The sequence below is a fragment of the Diceros bicornis genome, chromosome 22 (genome assembly GCF_020826845.1).
Source record: "Diceros bicornis minor isolate mBicDic1 chromosome 22, mDicBic1.mat.cur, whole genome shotgun sequence".
In the NCBI taxonomy this organism is placed as follows: domain Eukaryota; kingdom Metazoa; phylum Chordata; class Mammalia; order Perissodactyla; family Rhinocerotidae; genus Diceros; species Diceros bicornis.
Window position 1 is genome coordinate 26408622 of NC_080761.1, and position 17783 is coordinate 26426404.

At 40.4% G+C, this 17783-nt stretch overlaps 1 protein-coding gene across 8 annotated transcripts in view; it reads left to right on the forward strand.

Annotated features, from left to right (window-relative positions):
* SMARCA2 (SWI/SNF related, matrix associated, actin dependent regulator of chromatin, subfamily a, member 2) overlaps positions 1–17783 on the forward strand; it is a 173923-nt gene that overhangs the window by 18112 nt on the left and 138028 nt on the right. For all 8 annotated transcript variants that reach the window (XM_058565719.1, XM_058565718.1, XM_058565725.1 and 5 more), the window contains 2 exons: positions 5215–5601; positions 12910–13162. In XM_058565719.1, coding sequence (XP_058421702.1) covers positions 5215–5601; positions 12910–13162 — 640 coding nt within the window. The remainder of the gene's footprint in view (positions 1–5214; positions 5602–12909; positions 13163–17783) is intronic.

Here is a 17783-nt window from a genome sequence, read left to right on the forward strand (position 1 = left end):
AATCAATATATGACATATTTCTCTTCTCCTTCCTGCCTTCTTCCCTCACTGTTGAAAGCGTATTAAGATGCCTTAAAGTCTTTTGAATACAATGTAACCTGTTTTTAGAATCATTGTATGGTCATTTCAACATGCAAGGGGCGTGGGTTATGTAGCACTAATTAACACTAAAATTTACATACTCTAATTCAAAGCTTAATGGTTTATATGTTACTGTATACACATCTTTGTAATTTAATGTGTGTGAGTCTTTTTTTCTCCATCCGTGATCAGGCATCCATCCACCTGAGGGAAGATTTCTGGCTGTGAGGATTTAGAGAAACGTATTCACAGTTTTGTTGTTTTTAATATAAATAAGCAAGTCATGGAGGCACAAGAGTGCATCTTCACTAATATTTGAATGTATTTTTTTTTTTGGTGAGGAGATTAGCCCTGTGCTAACATCTGCCAATCCTCCTCTTTTTTTTTGCTGAGGAAGACTGGCCCTGGGCTAACATCCGTGCCCATCTTCCTCCACTTTATATGGGATGCCTCCACAGCATGGCTTGCCAAGCGTTGGGTCGGTGCGCGCCCAGAATCTGAACCTGCGAACCCCGGGCCGCCGCAGCGCAGTGCACGCACTTAACCACTTGCTCCACCGGGCCGGCCCCTGAATATATTTCTGAGTATCCCAGACTCTGATCTGAATTTTGATGGCAGGCAGGCCCAAGTGTTGCAGATGACTCATAAAATCTTGGCCATGTCAGAAAAGCAGCCTGAATCACTGGGACTTTTTGCAGTACAAGAAGAAAAAATTTGACCCATGCAGTGTTAAGCATGAATTGTCAAGACAACACTTCCAGGTTTATCATTTAAATTCTAAGGAGCCAGGTGTGTTCCCAGAGCTAATGCAGATCTTATTTTTAATACCTGGGAGGTGTAGGTGAGTTATATTCAGTGATTCTCAAAGCCAGGTGCTTGCTGTATCTGCTGCTGGCTTTGTAGTAGCTCAAGTAGTGGGGATCTAGGAAAACTCCAATAAAAAACCACTTTATTGTTATTTTTTGGCTTTTTTTTTTTTGGTGAGGAAGTTTGGCCCTGAGCTAACATCTGTTGCTAATATTCCTCTTTTTGCTTGAGGAAGATTGGTGCTGAGCTAACATCTCTGCCAGTCTTCCTCTATTTTATATGTGGGACTCCACCACGGCGTGGCTTGAGTGGTATAGGTCCATGCCCGAGATACAGACTCACGAACCTGGGCCACCAAAGCGGAACGTGCGGAACTTAACCACTGTGCACCAGGCTGGCCCCCCAAAATCACTTTAAATGCATGAATTATAATTGAGAGCACTTTTACTTTTATTTCTCTTAAAATTTCTCTTATTGCTTGCTTCGCTTCTTCAACTTCAGGATGATAATTTTTCTTGGAACCTCCAACACTTGGCACCATGTCTACCATATGACTGGAGAGATACTTGAGAAATTTTGTTCAATTAGATAGAGAAGTGAACCTATGCATTTAAAAGTCAACAATTTTAAGTAGATCTTAATTTTTACATAATTTCAGTAAGTTATCATTATTTTGAAATGCAGAGGTCTGCGTTCAGTGGAATCAGAATTAGCATGTAGTATTTTTCTCTAAAAAAGTAAAGTGCATTGTAGGAGAGGAGTGAGTTATTTAAAAGTATATTTTTGAATAAAGTATTATTGGTATAATGCAGTCTAATTCTATATAATGACCTAAAAAGAATTTAGACTCTGTAATAACATGTATCTTTAAAAAAACCCAGGTAGAGAGAGGTGTGGCATTGATCGGAAGGCTGCCAGCTCTAACTACCTAGCAACCTGTTAGGTTATTTTAGGGTATTGGTTGAGAAGCAAAACCATTTTCTTCAATAAATACTGAATTGTGTACCTTATGGTCCCAATGATAACATCGTTTATTTTTAGTCCATTGGATGGAAAAAGCCTTCAAAGGCAAGTATATAATATTTAAGGTTTGTGTGTGTGTGTGAAGAGAAAAATTCATATGAAATTGGCACTTATAAGTTCAAGATTAGTAAAAGGAGAGAGGTGATTGCTTCTCTCTGAGGCAAGGTGAAACTGGGAAGATAATGGCCCTTGAAGACGAGAGAAGGAAAACTGCCACTTTTTGACTACTTTTGAATGAGCAAATCAAACCGGATTTCAAAAAGAGCAGATTCTGCATCTACACTGTCATCCTACAAACAAATGTATATTCACTCTCAGGCAATTTCTTCACTGTTTTCTCAACTAAAGATAATTACCAAAATATGTTATGTTTCATCATTTAGATTCTGTTTTTCCTGAAGTTTTATGGAATGCTAGTCATATAGGAAAAAAAGGCTCTCTCTTTAGCTGAAACACTGTCACATTTTTCATGTCATCCTGTGACAGAATGATTCTATTAACATCCCCTATAAATTCTAGGAAATAATTTTTCCCAATCGCAGTTTCTTCTTCTCACATTTGAGGTAAAATTCTGTGGTACTGGTTAATTCTGGAAAATAATTTTTAGTCCACTCTTAGTTTCTTTCTTATCAAATTTGAGGTAAAATTATTTTGTATTAACTTTCAAGTGACCAAGTTACTCTTTCGGAGTTTGAATTACTGTGTTTAGTATAACTATCTCATCTTCATAACTTTGCCTTGCCCATAGTTCATAGTTTAAAAGAGTGATTTGAAAGATGGTGTTATATAGTTGAGTTGAGACTGGATTGTCTCATGTTTTGGTCCGTTGTATTAGGCAGCCTATGATTTATTATGGGTAGGCTATAATTGATGACCTTAGGAAGTAGGAGAAAACAGAGGACAAGAGACATTTGACCCATTTCAACCCCTGGTAGTATACCTACTAATGTCAATAACTTTGGTAGGAAGTTTTTCCCCCTGGGGTAGATGCAGGGCTGGCCAAAAAGGTGTCAAGAAGGTGATTTCATATGAACAAACTACCATTTTGCACCAGCATTACAATTAAGGGGCGAATGTAAGCCTCTTTAAGAGGGAAGAATGTTAATGATGAAGCTAAGTGTATGTTATTGATATTCTCTAAGTGTTTCTTGTTATAAATAACAACATACTGGGATTTAAATTCTGCTAGTCTTGCAGACTGATTTTGGGGCATTTTCTTGGCTAATGTATTTGACTAGCTAACCCTAATTGCTGCCTGGTGCTTCCTTACGGAGTAGGGATTTGGGGAATAAGTTAGCAGTTCTTCCATTTCTCGTCAGGGCAGGATTTCTCTGAATGGAGTTCTACTTCTCACCAATTCATAGAACAAAACCTACTCTTGTTTAAGGGGATCAGGCTAAATTTGTTTCCCTCTCCAAATGGCAGTTTGAGGTAAAGGTAACTATATCCTTTATTTCCTCTGGTCTGTGAGGGGTGATGGTGAGTCCCCTAGTCAGTGGTGGTCAAATATTTTGGGGCCTTTGTGATTTCACAGAGACGCTCGGAGCTGTTTCAACTCACACTTAACATAGGTTCAAAGACACTGCAGATGTCCAGTAAAAACCTGTGTGATGACCTTTGTAATTGTGATGTGACTACATTTATTAAAGGGCAAAGACCTTGACTCTAATATTTTATATTGTGTCTGAGGACACCTTTGACTTGATTAATTAGCATGGAGTTTGAGTTCAGGGCCGCCTGTCGGATGGCAGTTGCCCACTTTGTCCTCTCCTTCATCCTTCCAACAGGCTCATTCGGATGTTTTTCTAGGAATTCTGTTGCCAGGCTATACACTCATCTCCTGAAATAAGTTCCTTGAAATTTTTGTGCATTTTGACTTTTCTTCCCCAAGAAAAGTATTCTTTAATTTCTCATTTAGATCTCTTAAAACCCAAACAGATTCCTCTCATTTTTGTGTTCTATCATAAGTGTTTCTAAAAGATTTTTGAAACTTTTAAGTCCTTAACTTATTTTTGTAAAACCAAATTAATATTAGATCATGGGAAGAGCATACATATTGGAATCAGATGAACCTTGGTTTGAATCTTGGAGCTGCCAAGACCTAATTGTGTGACCTTGGGTAACTCACTTACTCCCCGAGTCTCAGTTTCCTCATTTTAAAAAATGAGGTGACAATACATATCTCTGGGGATGTTGTGAGGATTGAAGAAATAATATATGCTGTCCTCATATCCCTTTAATTCTCCTTACCATTTCTGAGCTCCCACCAGCCTGATATCCACTGGCCAGAACCACCATCTTGCCTTCAGTCTACTGGCACCCACCTTACCCACACATGGCAAAGTCTCTGGGGGTCTTGGGGTCATTAGTCATAACCAGTGACATAAGCAGTGACTGATGATCCTAAGAGTATAAATACCCCAGCTTCTTCACCTGTTCCCTGGGATAATTTGGAGGCAAGTTATTTACCCTGTATTCCAGAGCTACTGCATGAAATTAATCTTGAGGTGCCCACTGCAACAGCTGGAAATAATACACCCCTTATTGGTTGCCTTCCCTTCCTTATATCACCTTTCCATACCCCTGCCAGTGTCCCTACACCTTCCAAATAAATCACCTGCACTCAGTCCTTCCATCAGACTCTGTTTCTGGGGAGAACTCAGCTAAGTATGTACAGTGCCTTTCATAGTGCCTACAACAGTGGAGGCCCTCAATAATTGCAAATTATTCATAACATGCATAATAATAAACCAAGTAATATTTGTTATCCAAAATAAGAGACTCTTCATTCCCCACTGCAATATAGTAGACACCTTCAGGTTTTGCTCTCTAGGTTAGAGCTACTTTTAGGGTATAATACTCTCCGCTGGTGCCTTTCCTTTAGATGTACAACTGCCACTAATAATTTACCTTCTAGGACACATGTGGCTATTGATCACTTGAAATGTGGCTAGTCTAAATTGAGATGTGCTGTAACTTAGTATGAAAAAAGAACGTAAACTATCTCTTTAATAGTTTTTGCATTTTGAAATGATAGTATTTTGGGTCTGTTGATTTAAACAAAATATATTATTAAAATTGGTTTTGTCTGTTTCTTTTACTTTTTAATGTGACTCTTCGAAAGTTTTAAATTATATATATTGTATATAAATAAATTTTAAATTATATATAATTATTAAAATACATATACTTTAAATTTCTATCAGATGGTGCTGATCTATTGAATTATCAAAATATTCAGGAATGTCTCTCTGTCAGGGCCTTGGGGAGCAGCCTGTGATCTCCTTCTGTGTTTTGTTCTAGGCTATATGTCACCGCACCCGTCTCCGTTGGGAGCCCCAGAGCACGTCTCCAGCCCCATGTCGGGAGGAGGCCCGACCCCACCACAGATGCCGCCGAGCCAGTCAGGGCCCCTCATCCCAGGCGATCCACAGGCCATGAACCAGCCCAACAGAGGTCCCTCGCCTTTCAGTCCTGTCCAGCTGCATCAGCTGCGAGCTCAGATTTTAGCTTACAAAATGCTGGCCCGGGGCCAGCCCCTCCCTGAAACACTGCAGCTTGCAGTCCAGGGGAAAAGGACGTTGCCTGGCATGCAGCAGCAGCAGCCACAGCAGCCGCCACCGCAGCCACAACCACAGCCACAGCAGCCGCCGCAGCAGCAGGCCCTTATTAACTACAACAGACCATCTGGTAGGTTAATATTGCAACCAAATAAATGATGCGATGGTCTAACTCGGATGAGAAAGACTGCTAACTGCACAGAAGCGCTGGGTTGGTGTAAGGCCAGGGCTGACTTAGCCTTTTGTTGTCCCTTGCTGGCTCCCTTGTCTTGCTTCACTTAGCTGGCCAAGATTCTCGGTCTCCTCTGCTGTAGAGTCCTAGAGCAGTGCTTCTTAACCTTTGGAGACTCTGGTGCAAAGGAAGGAAAAGAAAGAAAGCACTGTTCCCCACGATTTTGCATTCCCTTTCAAGAGGTTCAATGTTTGTCAGAAGCCCATCCACACACCCCAGTTAAGAACCTCTGCATCCAGTGCATTCCATTGCCAAAACATGCTCTCGAATCAGCTCTCCTCGAGCCATTTTGTTTGTTGATTTATTTACTTCTACCCCTTTTTGTTGCAAAATGCATTTGGAGAGGCTTCCAAGAAGCCTACCTGCAGTAAAATAATTATCAGGTAGAAAATCAGAAGCAAAGGAAAATAGAAATCGAGGTCAGGGAGGTCAGGAATGTGGGAGCCACAAGAGCTCTCATGGTTGCTGCATCTGAGCTTCCAAGATGACTTGAGTTTCCTGGCATCAGGAAAGGAGACAGGGTCACGTACCTAAGTCTCACCATTTGGAAGGCAAGTTGCTTACCAATTTCTCAGAGGACACAGAGCCTTTTCTAGCATGCGAGTATAAAGTAGATTTCCCAGGTGGGATTATTTTCCAAATTATTGTTTTTATTAAGAGGCACTGCATGATAGAGGCATTGATAACATTTGTTCATAATAAATAGAGTAACAGAATCCACATGGCCTATTTCTTATGTACCCTGGCATCATATCCGAAGTTATGACATTATGTAATGGGTCAAGATGAGATTGTCCTTTGTATGGCCTTCTGGTGGTCTGGCTTGATCCCACTGATAGAATTCAGAGGTGCAAGGGGCTATAGAATGACCTTCCATGAACATTGTTTTCTCTGGGAAGGTTTTGTTAACAGCTGGATAAGCAGAGTTTATGGTTCTATTCTAACTAGAGCTTTGAATTCCAGGGAATTTGAATCCCATGGAATTTGAATTCCAGGGCGCTTCCTTGCCATTGACACCATCTCCTGTGAATGGTTCCCTCTCATTTGGGCAAGCCCTGACATGCTGATTGCAAACAGTTAGTTTGGGGTATTCGCACTCTTCCTAGGTTTTAGGATTTAGACAATGAGAAAGAGTTCAGATTATTATTATTATTTTTAATATTCTACCTTCTGAGTTTGTAAATGTTTCTTTTCTGGTAAAAGAAGCTCCAAGAGTTGCTCTACCTGAAGGATAAACTCATCTTGTTAACTGTAGATGTAGGCTTAGGAATGGGGTTTAAAGAGCAAGAAAGTATCATGTCATCTGCAGATTTCTGTGGCAACCGTGGTGCTTTGGTAGGTAGAGGATCATATGGTAGGTAGAGAGAGGAACATTGGGAACGGAAAAGGTTGTACGAGAAAACCATGCAGAAAATGGTAGTTTGAACACTCAGTGTATTTAGAGGTTTGAAAACTGCAAAACTCTAGCACTCAGGAATGCATCCAGAGAGGAGAAGAAAAATCCGTATGTCTGTGTATGTATGTAGCTAATGCTTATTGGATGCCTACTAGCTGACCTCGTGCACCAGCCTCAGTAATAAGTACCTTGCACGCGTGATGCATCTAGAATATGGAGAGTTGTGATTCAGATGCTAGGAGTCTGACTCGAGCGCCCATGTCCTTACCCACTTTCCCATACTGGCTCCTTCAGGCCAAAAAAGCTTCTTCCGACAAGGGAAAGAATCTGTCACAAAGTCTTTGCACAAATGCAAGCATTTTATTCCTGTGTGTGAAAAGGAAAAGTATCTCAGCTCCTTACTTAGAGCCTTTTTACTCATGCTCTAGACACAAGGTCAACAAAGTTGGTAATCTTAGTGTCCCACATCTCAGTATATGAGGAGTATTAACTAAGAGTTTCCCGTGGAGGCTGAGTGGTAACCATCAGAGTTGGTAGTTTGAGGAGGAGGGAGCAAAGCCTTTATCTCCCAAAAGGTAGTGGTGTAGGACCTTGTCATAGAGGCACACTTCACTGTACATCACAGCTTGTCCTGGGGTGTCACTTCATTACAGACCTCCACGGCCATTGGTATTTTTAAAAATGACCTGCACTCAGCAGGAAAAGATTCCAAAATACTGTTTAAGAAGGTAGGAAGTTGGGCCGGCCCCATGGCTTAGCGGTTAAGTAAAAAAGATTCCAAAATACTGTTTAAGAAGGTAGGAAGTTGGGCCGGCCCCATGGCTTAGCGGTTAAGTGTGCGCGCTCCGCTACTGGCGACCCGGGTTCGGATCCCGGGCGTGCACCGAGGCACCGCTTCTCCGGCCATGCTGAGGCCGCGTCCCACATACAGCAGCTAGAAGGATGTGCAACTATGACATACAACTATCTACTGGGGCTTTGGGGAAAAAAAGGAGGAGGACTGGCAATAGATGTTGGCTCGGAGCCGGTCTTCCTCAGCAAAAAAAGAGGAGGATTAGCATGGATGTTAACTCAGGGCTGATCTTCCTCACAAAAAAAAAAAAAAAAAGAAGGCAGGAAGCTGAATGATTTGTTTGAGAAAACTTTTCACCCAAAGTCAAAATAATGAGACCAAATGAAGTCGTAAAACTTAAAGGATGAAATTTCAGTTATCTGGATACTTCTACATAACAAATACTTCATGTCCTAATAAACACAGTCCTGAGCAGGTTTTCTGGATCATTTCTAGAAGAGAGGGCTCTATTTTTTCACCCAGCTCCAGTGCCTACATCTTCCCTCACCAGGCCCCTGTCATTAGGGGGAGTTCATTTTATTACTGCTCGTGCCTTTTGTATTTCTGGCAGTCAAGCTTCACTAGAAATGAAAATATTTGGGCAGATAGTGTTTTATGCCAGAGTGGGCAAGGAGGCCGTGGATAAAGGAGGAAAAAAGATACCTCCCTGAAATTGAGCAGACCCATTCCCGCCGCTGAGGAGGAGGCTGCCTCTGACAGCGTTGCTGACCGTGTCCCCAAATCTCAGATTTCATAGGGAGATGATAACCTCACTGGACAAAGGCTTCTTTTTGGATTTTCATTTAGAACAAGTCAAAATAAGGCAAAATTTTTTTAAAAGATAATATTACTTTTATTAATTATGAATTGTTTATCTCCCCCCTTTTTAATAAAAAATTATAATTGCTTATAAATACCTCTACTAATATTTCAGGAAAAAATAAGTTTAAGTATGTCCATTTAACTGGAGGTAGCTGTGATTCCATTTCTCTTCTGTCCCATTTTCTAGTGTTATTCATGTGTGAAGAGAATCTTTTTGGCTGGGGTGATCTGCCTCAAACCTACTCCAAAGTTATAATTCACCAAAAGTGACGTCGTCATAGCCATTGGCAGAGAATTACGGTTTGATTGGAGGAATCGCGCTCAACAAATAACTCTTCAGTCCTTGCCTGCTGGGGGTTCCACTCAAATCTAACCTGTCATTTTTCTTCTCATTTTGATTCATTTTTCCTTTTAGAGACTAAAGCAAATTAAAAATAGGAACTGAAAAAGTTTTGGTTTTTTTGGGGAAGATGGGGGGAAAGGACGTCATGGTAGAAAGTAAAAGTTTTATTGCTCATTTTGTTCGGTGCTTTTCTCTCTCCTGCTTCCCTCTTTTTTTTTTTTAGCTATCTAAAATTTCTTGGTGTGCTCAATTTAAATACACTTCATTACCTTTATTTTTTCAACCTGTGGAAGTCACTTCAATCCTTATTTAATGCACAGAACTGTTATTTGCATCAATATTCTTGTGTGCCAGGAGGAAAAGTCGGAGCTCTGAATGCACAGAAATTCTGTACCTGTGAGACTTAGGTATTTTGATGTTTTTTTCCTTGTTTCTTAAAATCAGGCATAGGGGTGCATCCAGGGAAGACCCTTCCCCCCTTAGCTGCACTGGGACACCCCTCAAGAGTGTCAGATGTACATCTAACTTGACTTCTAAGGTGGGGACTGAAGAGAAAACAGACGCATTTTGTACCTCTGACAATTAAGCCCAAATTGTTTACACTGTGGAGGGAGTAGGAGATAAGTTAAGGAATGTAATTTGTCTTCCGTTTGAAGATGTCGGGGAGAGGTCTTATCATTTAGCAGACCACAGTGTCTGGTGTAGAGATGGTTTCTGTGGATAGAGAGCACATCCTGTCAGGCAGCTCAACCCCACCAGCCCCCTGAAGGACGGCGTCAGACCTAATGAATAGGTAGTCACATTCAGGGCATGTCTAATTGTGGCAAGCTGCGTTCAGCTGCCTCGCCTCTGTAAATAGAAGTTTTTATATAATCTGAGGGAGGGAGGAGGAAATAGACCCACTCACTAAATGAACTTTCGGTGTTTAGTTGGGAAGGGGTTTGCTTGGAAGGAACTCTGATTGCAGATTAGCAGGAAGCACATGGCAAGCCGATTTACCTGAGTGTTTGTGCTGAGTTGTATTAAACCGTAGAAACATTTTGAAGTTTGCTATAGAAAAGAGCGCTCCCAAACTTGCCAGCTAATCCAGTACGAAATTTCCTAAAAAGCCTTTCTTTTGCCATGGTGTTTTTCTGTAAAGCTGAGTAATTGAATTGGACTTCTTTACCTTCGTGTCCTTGGTGGCAGTAAGAATGACAAGAGCTGAGGGTTGAGCGTGTAGCTACGCTGTCTCCTTGAATCTTCACTACCAGCCTGTGAGGCAGGTACTGTTATTATGTCCATTCTGCTGATGAGGACACTGAGACACAGAGGGTTAGGTAACTTGCTCAGGCTGGCAGGACCAGTAGTTGATAGAGCTGAGGTGAAACTCACCAGTTCCTCTGGAAAGATACAGGATGCTTTAAATGCACCTGTTTGGTTCACAGCAAGTTGAAGTATTTTTTAAATTGATTGAGATTTTTAAGTCAATGTTTGGGTCTCTCTCTGCTTCTCAATTTTAAGAGTCAATCAGGTAAGAAGGTCTTGATATTGATGGATTAAAGAAGGCTAGCCATGTATATATCAGATCTAGTTCAGAGTCAAAGGCTAAAAATGGCTAGATTCGGAACCAGGGATATCAGACATGCTCTGGATACCTTCCTTTGATTAAATGTGGTTTTAAAAATAGTGACTTGAATCTACTCAAGGAGTCATTATAGGCTTCTGCATAGGTATTCATAGGCCGTGATGCTAAAGACAAAAGCACCCAGAATAAGTAAAATTTGTAACGCGATTGCACTCTTATGGCTTTTATTGATGAATTATTTAAATTTTGAAAGGAGGAAAAACACTTTGAAAACTGAATTTAAAGTTATTATGATGATATTATCAGTAAGACCTGAATTTTCTTTTTATTAAAGGTGGTAGTTTTTTAGAGGGCTTAAATGTATGAAATTCATTATTTAGTGTGTTTATATCAAGTCTTCAAATATATTTAATTCTACCAGTTTCTTGAGCTTATTAAGGAGATTCATAGAATCACAGAGAATTAAAATAAATGTTAGAAATCTCTGTCTCCTCTCTTTTGGCTGGATCATACCTAAAGCAACTCAAATGAAATATCTACCCTGTTTTTAAAAACCTCTAGGGAACAGATATTCTAAAACATCCCTCCATAACTCATTCCAATGCTTAACAACCCTGAGATTTAATGTTTAGAAATTGGTTTCCTATATATGGATGAAAGAAACTCTAACTATAAAGTACTATGAAAAGCTATGCATTATGTAAAAGACCTCCCATTCAGAAAAAAATCAGAAAGTACTTGGCTGAAAAGAATCTCTTTATTATGATAGAACATCTACAATGCCCAAAATGAAAAATAAAAAGAAATGCATTTTTCCCTCAAGAATTTTTCATCAACCCCTGAAATCAGGGCTACAGATTACCTCACGAAGTCTTATCTATCTCAATGGCTTTTGGAAAGTTTTACCTAATTTAAGAAGGAAGGGAAAAAAAGAACAGTAACACCACACACACACACACACACACACACACAGTAGTTTCCTAAGCAATTTGTTCTAATTCTTCACATTCCTCCTGTCAAAATGTTTGCTTATAGCTATCTTTGCATTGCCGTTTAAGCCCATTTCTAAACGGTGTTTGCTGGAAATTGAATAAATGTGTCTAATTTTTCATAATGTATGTCTTTGTATGGTTAATTATTAAGTTGCTGTGAAGTATATAGACTATCATTTTTGTTACCGTTTAATAATTTTAATTTTTCTTAGAAAAAATTTAGAACCTACTTGGAAGAACGCCTGTGAGAGATTTTAACTTCTGCTTACTGTGATTTTTTTTTTAAATTTACTAACTCATCTGGTAGCATCACTAATCTTATTTATAATTTTGAAGTACGTAAAAATTCACCTAGGAGGAGAGACGAAACACTTCTTATTTTAGGTCCATACCTAGCAATCAATTTAAACTCCTGAAGTTTAATGTGGAAAATTGCTTTAAATTAACTTATTAAGTGCATTTTGGTAAGCTTGATGATTGCATATCCCTTTATTCTGATAACATGAGAAGAATGCTCTCTTGAATCTTAATATTTGCTAGTTTTTATTGGGTGCAATGAGCAGATTTTTTTCCCCTACACTGAACGTTTTTAGAGATATTTTCTAATATGTAGTAAAGAAAATTTAAGTTCCTGAGATGCACTGATGAAGCCTGAAATATGCTTTATAGGTCATTAAGGAAAAACGTGTGCCCTTTGCAGTTTACATCAAGGCCTGGCAAGCTGCTGGCTGTATTTGTAAAGCGTGGGTTCTAACGGCAGGGCTGGTGCAGATTGGGATGGAGGTCTGCCTAAGGAGGTCGCGGGGCAGTTTGCAAAATGGGGTTTTAGGACCACACTTAGATTACATCTGACTGTTAGGTGACTCCCTTACTTTTTTGAACTCTGAATGCTCCTGTAATTCTTTTTAAAAACCCACTGTAGACCTATATTAAAAGTTGGCCGTCTGTTCCTTACTCAGTTTATTACTTAAAGAGTCATTTTTGGACCATTTTCACCAAGGTTCATTAGTGAATGCCTTCATTAGTGAAGGCCTTTCCCTACCGGGATAGATGCCGGATTCTTCTTCTTTTTCCTTTCTTTTCCCCCTTTTCCTCCCCTCCCCTCCCTCCTTCCTCTCGCTTCTTCCTTCCCTCCTTTTTTCTTCTAAGGCATTGCGATGCCCCCTCACTGGGCCCCCGGGGGGCAGCGGGCAGCCCGGTGTGGCCGCAGGGCGCCGTCCCGCCCGAGCTGCCCATGTGGCTCTTGTCCCGCAGGCCCGGCGGAGCTGAGCGGCCCGAGCCCCCCGCAGAAGCTGCCGGTGCCCGCGCCCAGCGGCCGGCCCTCGCCCGCGCCCCCCGCAGCAGCGCAGCCCCCCGCGGCCGCCGTGCCCGGGCCCTCCGTGCCGCAGCCGGCCCCGGGGCAGCCCTCGCCCATCCTGCAGCTGCAGCAGAAGCAGAGCCGGATCAGCCCCATTCAGAAACCGCAAGGCCTGGACCCCGTGGAGATTCTGCAGGAGCGAGAATATAGGTAATGCACCCGCCCCGGGAGAGGTTACGCTGCTGTGTCCTTGCAAGTCCCCCGAAGCCTAGGGGGCGCGGTGTCTCCTGGTGTTGTGGTCGTTCTTTCCTATGGCACAAGGGAAAGGCCTAAGGGAGACCGAAACTCATGCTAGGAGCGAAGTGGCAGAGAAGAGTTTGCCATTCGGGTGGAGGGCGGGGACCCTCTGATAGGTAGGGTCCCTACCTCTGGGTAGGGAAGACTGTGATTTTCACTCATTCAGCCAGAAAACTTTTATCAACCCCCAACACGTGCCAGACACTGTTAGGCGTCGGGGATGCGAGGATCAAAAGCCCAGCCCGGACTTCCTGTGGATCCAAGAAAGTGGTCATCTCACACTTAGAGTATGCAGTGCTTTGTTCTGGTTTGCCAGCCTCTTCTCGAATGATGACTGTGAGCTGGTCGATGCTGAGTATGTCATGTTGGCCTGTTGTCCTGATGACACATCTCATGATACTAAATCATACATCAGGAGCTTGGTATAAAATATTCTTTGTTTTAATTCATGCATTTGTTGGTCTGTGGCTTGGTCCAACTTTAGGGGTAAGCCCTGTGTAAGTGTCTTCATATAGGGTCGTTATTTAAACTCTGACTCCAGAAACTTAATTTTCACCTGATTTGGCACATTTATCTAAATCAGGGGTTGGCAAACCTTTTCTGTAAAGGGCCAGGTAGTAAACATTTTACCCTTTGCAAGGCCACACAGTCTCTGTCACAACGACTCAGCTCTGCCCTTATAGTGTGAAAGCAGTCATAGACAATAATGGGCTGGCTGTGCTCCAGTAAAACTTTATTTACAAAAACAGGCTGTGGGCTGGATTTGGCCCACAGGCTGAAGTTAGCAGGCCCCTGATGTAAATGGTTAATGTCAACCAAAAAGAGAGTCCAGTAAGTATTGAGTCATGATAAAACAAAGCTAAGATTGTGGTTTCTGGAGTGAGCCGGAAAGCATGCTCTGCCACTTACTAGCGGTGTTACCTTTGTCAAGTTATATCTCTTTTCTGTGACTCAGTTTTCTCATATATTAAAGAGGTATTATAGTACCTCTTGTAGGGGGAAAATAAAATGATACAAAGACTTTCATTACGTATTAGCCATTATTATTATTTCCCAAATATGATCTCATTTAAAAGAAAATTAGTTTAAAAATTATAGAGAATGTTAGTAAATAATGTCCAGGCTGCCTTTAAAAACATTACCTTAATCTTTATTGAAAAACACATGACTGACTTGTTATTAGATTAAAATACTAAGTTATCAGCTTTGAGAGTTACTCTAAAAGAAATTACAGTAACTTGCCATTAAATGTGTGTACCTTTTGGGTGAAGAGTATAACTTTACTCTCAATACTATTACTAATCCTCAATTAAGGGCTTTTATGTTGCTATTTCCAGCATTTCATGTATCCCTAGAGAGCTAGATACTCATCGTCAATTGATGTTTCCATGTTGATAGGCAGATTCTGTTGGGTGAATAATTGCTGTGTGTTACAAAGTCAAATATTAGCACAATATACTCATCTGGGGCAGAAAAACTGTATTCATATGCAAGCCTTTCTTTATGTTGCTATTGGATAAAAAAAGTTTTATTTTTTAAAAGACAATAAATGGGATAGAGGAATATCGTTTAGTTACTCTAAAATTCTGACTTCCTAAGAGCTTTTTTTTCCTACCCTGAAGGTACAAAGCTACCAGTACTTTTGTTAAATCTTGTGAACTACCCTCATAACATACACATTCTCTATACCTAGAAACACAGCTGGACTTTTTTTTTCTTATTCAGCCTGTGTTGTGTTGTGTTGTGTGTGGATGTTTATGTGTGTGTGTGTATTTTACTGACTCCTAAATTTTCTTGTCATTTTTACCAGAATTTTAATTGCAGACCTTTCTTGTAATGAGCTCATTTTTTGTAAGTAATCTTAATGGATGGTCTCCCAAAGTACACAGTATTAACCAGTACTATTTAGTCTATGCTAGTGTGTGAAAATCTTTTGTCCTCCACTCCTGTATCAATTTAAAAAATGTATCTATCAGTGTCTTTTAAATTATAAGCATTGCAGAATGTAGTGGAATGGCTATTTTTCTTATTATAATTATTACTTGATAAATGTCTCCTCTTTTGTAAAGCTGCATGGCTTTTGAAATAATTGATCCGGCAACCCTGGGTCCAAAAAGCTGGTGGGGTCCGTTGGCCTGAATTTTCCCATGGCCATCTCGAGAAGAAAGAGACGTTTATACTCGCAGAGTTGCAGGCGCATCTTTTATCTTCTTTAGTTATATGGCAATAGCTGGCTTCTGCCTATATGAAGATAAATTATTCAACTGCAGAGATGTTAAATTTATCCATTAAAAAGGATTAGGTTAAGTCCCCTAGGCACTTTTACAAGGCAGCTAAGAAACTCTTTTCCTTTTGCCCCTCTTTGAGAGAATGGCTTCCTAGCCTTTGGCACTGATAACTGGAAGGGGGTCCAGTGTATCTTCTGATTGAGGACTTGAGCAAGATCTAAAAAAAAAATTCTTTAACAGATGCTCATTTCTTTGACTGTTGTAATATCACTTACCTTGTCTATGAAAATTGAAAGGAAATTGTCAGAATCATAAATTTTTTTAACTTTTCAGTCACTTGGCTGCTTTTCCTGTTCATCATAAAATCAGAATTTTGACAAATTGGCCTTCTTTCTTCAGTAATGGCATAAATACGTTTCTGCATATGAAACTTTGCCTGAGATCTGCACACGCTCTCCAGGTTAAACATTTTGTTCCCATTTAAATTGGATTCTTTCTTTGTGACCATCTTTCTCTTATGATGGAACTTATTGCTTTTCTCTGTAGTAAGTTCCAGAGATATTTCCAGTGCTTTTGTTTTGGTCTTTTTGGCACACTTTCTTTGCCCTCTCACTGTACCTAACTTCAGTTCTTCCATTTAGAGTTAAATGTTTGGGCAAAATGCTCCAGGACTTGTCAGGTTAGCATGTAAGCTAATTCCACAAATGTTTGCATGAGAGATGTATTTCACGTTCAAAGGAGTTTATTTGAGAAGAGCATCTTTGAATTCTGTCAGCCCTCCTTGGTATCGAGTCAGAATTTAGTTGTGAAGATAGTGGTACATCCTCCTTGCTTCAGGAAGCAAGCATCATCTGCTTACCGTGTTTTTTGTCCTGCCCTGGTCTCCATTGCAACCCTGAAAATTCCTTCTACAAAATTACCAAGGGCTGTGCGCGTTATCAGCAGAGTCATGAAAAGTCAGTCTCCCTCTCTCTTCTTTTAAAAGTGTCACTCGGCTCCTGGAAGGAACAAAATGGACCAGTGTCATTTTCTGTTCAAATAACTCTCCTACAGGAATCATAAACTTCTCCTCTGGACCTGAACATATATCTGTTGCCTTTAATGGAACTCTTTTTCTTGCCAGAACAGTAACCCCTCCTGATTTACTGTTCAATCTGTATGAAAAACCTGAGTGACCTAATTCTGCTTCAATTTTCTGTACTCGTGAGGACACTAAATGAGTCTCCTGCAGTTCATGCAGTATTACATCTGTTGTTGTTTCGGAAAGTTTAGAATCCTGAATCTCTTTATTGGACTACCTGCTGAATCCCATTGATGGGAAGATGAAATTGTCTGGAGAGGAGCATTATTTAAAATGAAGATTTCTGTTAACTACGACAACAACAAAAAGATAACATTTTCTACCTTAAAGAAACCCCTCCTGTAACGTTGCTCCCCACCCGCCGTGTGCTGCATCGAATGCACATAATTTTACTATGGAACCCACCTTTCCTCTTCTCTTGTAGTCTGCACATTTGCATTTTGTACTTCTTGCCTCCCTTTCTTAAAAGAAAGATTCTTTTGTGCTGGGGAATCTGAGATTCACTGACAAATTACTAGGCCCTTTGGAGAAGCAGTCATTTCAGGAAGAATGCACCCCCACTCCCAGCTCCCCACCTACTCTGATGCCCTAGTCACCCAAATGCTCCATCCACCCCGCATCCCCACCTGCCCACCTCCCTTCTTCCCTCTCCACTCCTGCAGCTCCCACACTCCCAGTTCAGTGTAATTTGATCTCTACACTGTCAGCCCTGTTGTCCTAAGATTATTTATTTAGTCCTAGTTCCACAGTCCTTGAGAAGATTAAGGAAAATGCAACTCTTCCTCTAATTTAGCACCTGACCCACTTTGTCAAAGAGAGTTAACCAGATTACTAAGGGATAGTTTGAGTTCTGGGATATTCAAATAAAAAAGGTCTGCAATAAATCTAGAACCAAGGACATAGAATAACCAAATCATTGGCCCTCATCTCACCCCGCTATAATATATAATTTTCCTTTAGTGTGACCTTAATTCTAGAAAAGTGAAATGGTTTCAGTTTAGTTTTTTTCCCTTAAAATTATATATCCAAAAAAAAACCTATAATGCATTTTTCTCTTAATATGCTAATTGTTAACATGCATCGTCTGTTGCTGTATTTGGAGAGTTTGGCTGTGTGGATATTTAAGAAATTGAATTGGATAAATGAAGTAGAGGTTTGTTTCATACATACAGTGAAAATTAAAAAATGTGATAATAATCTCATGAGTATCAATTGTAAAAGGAAT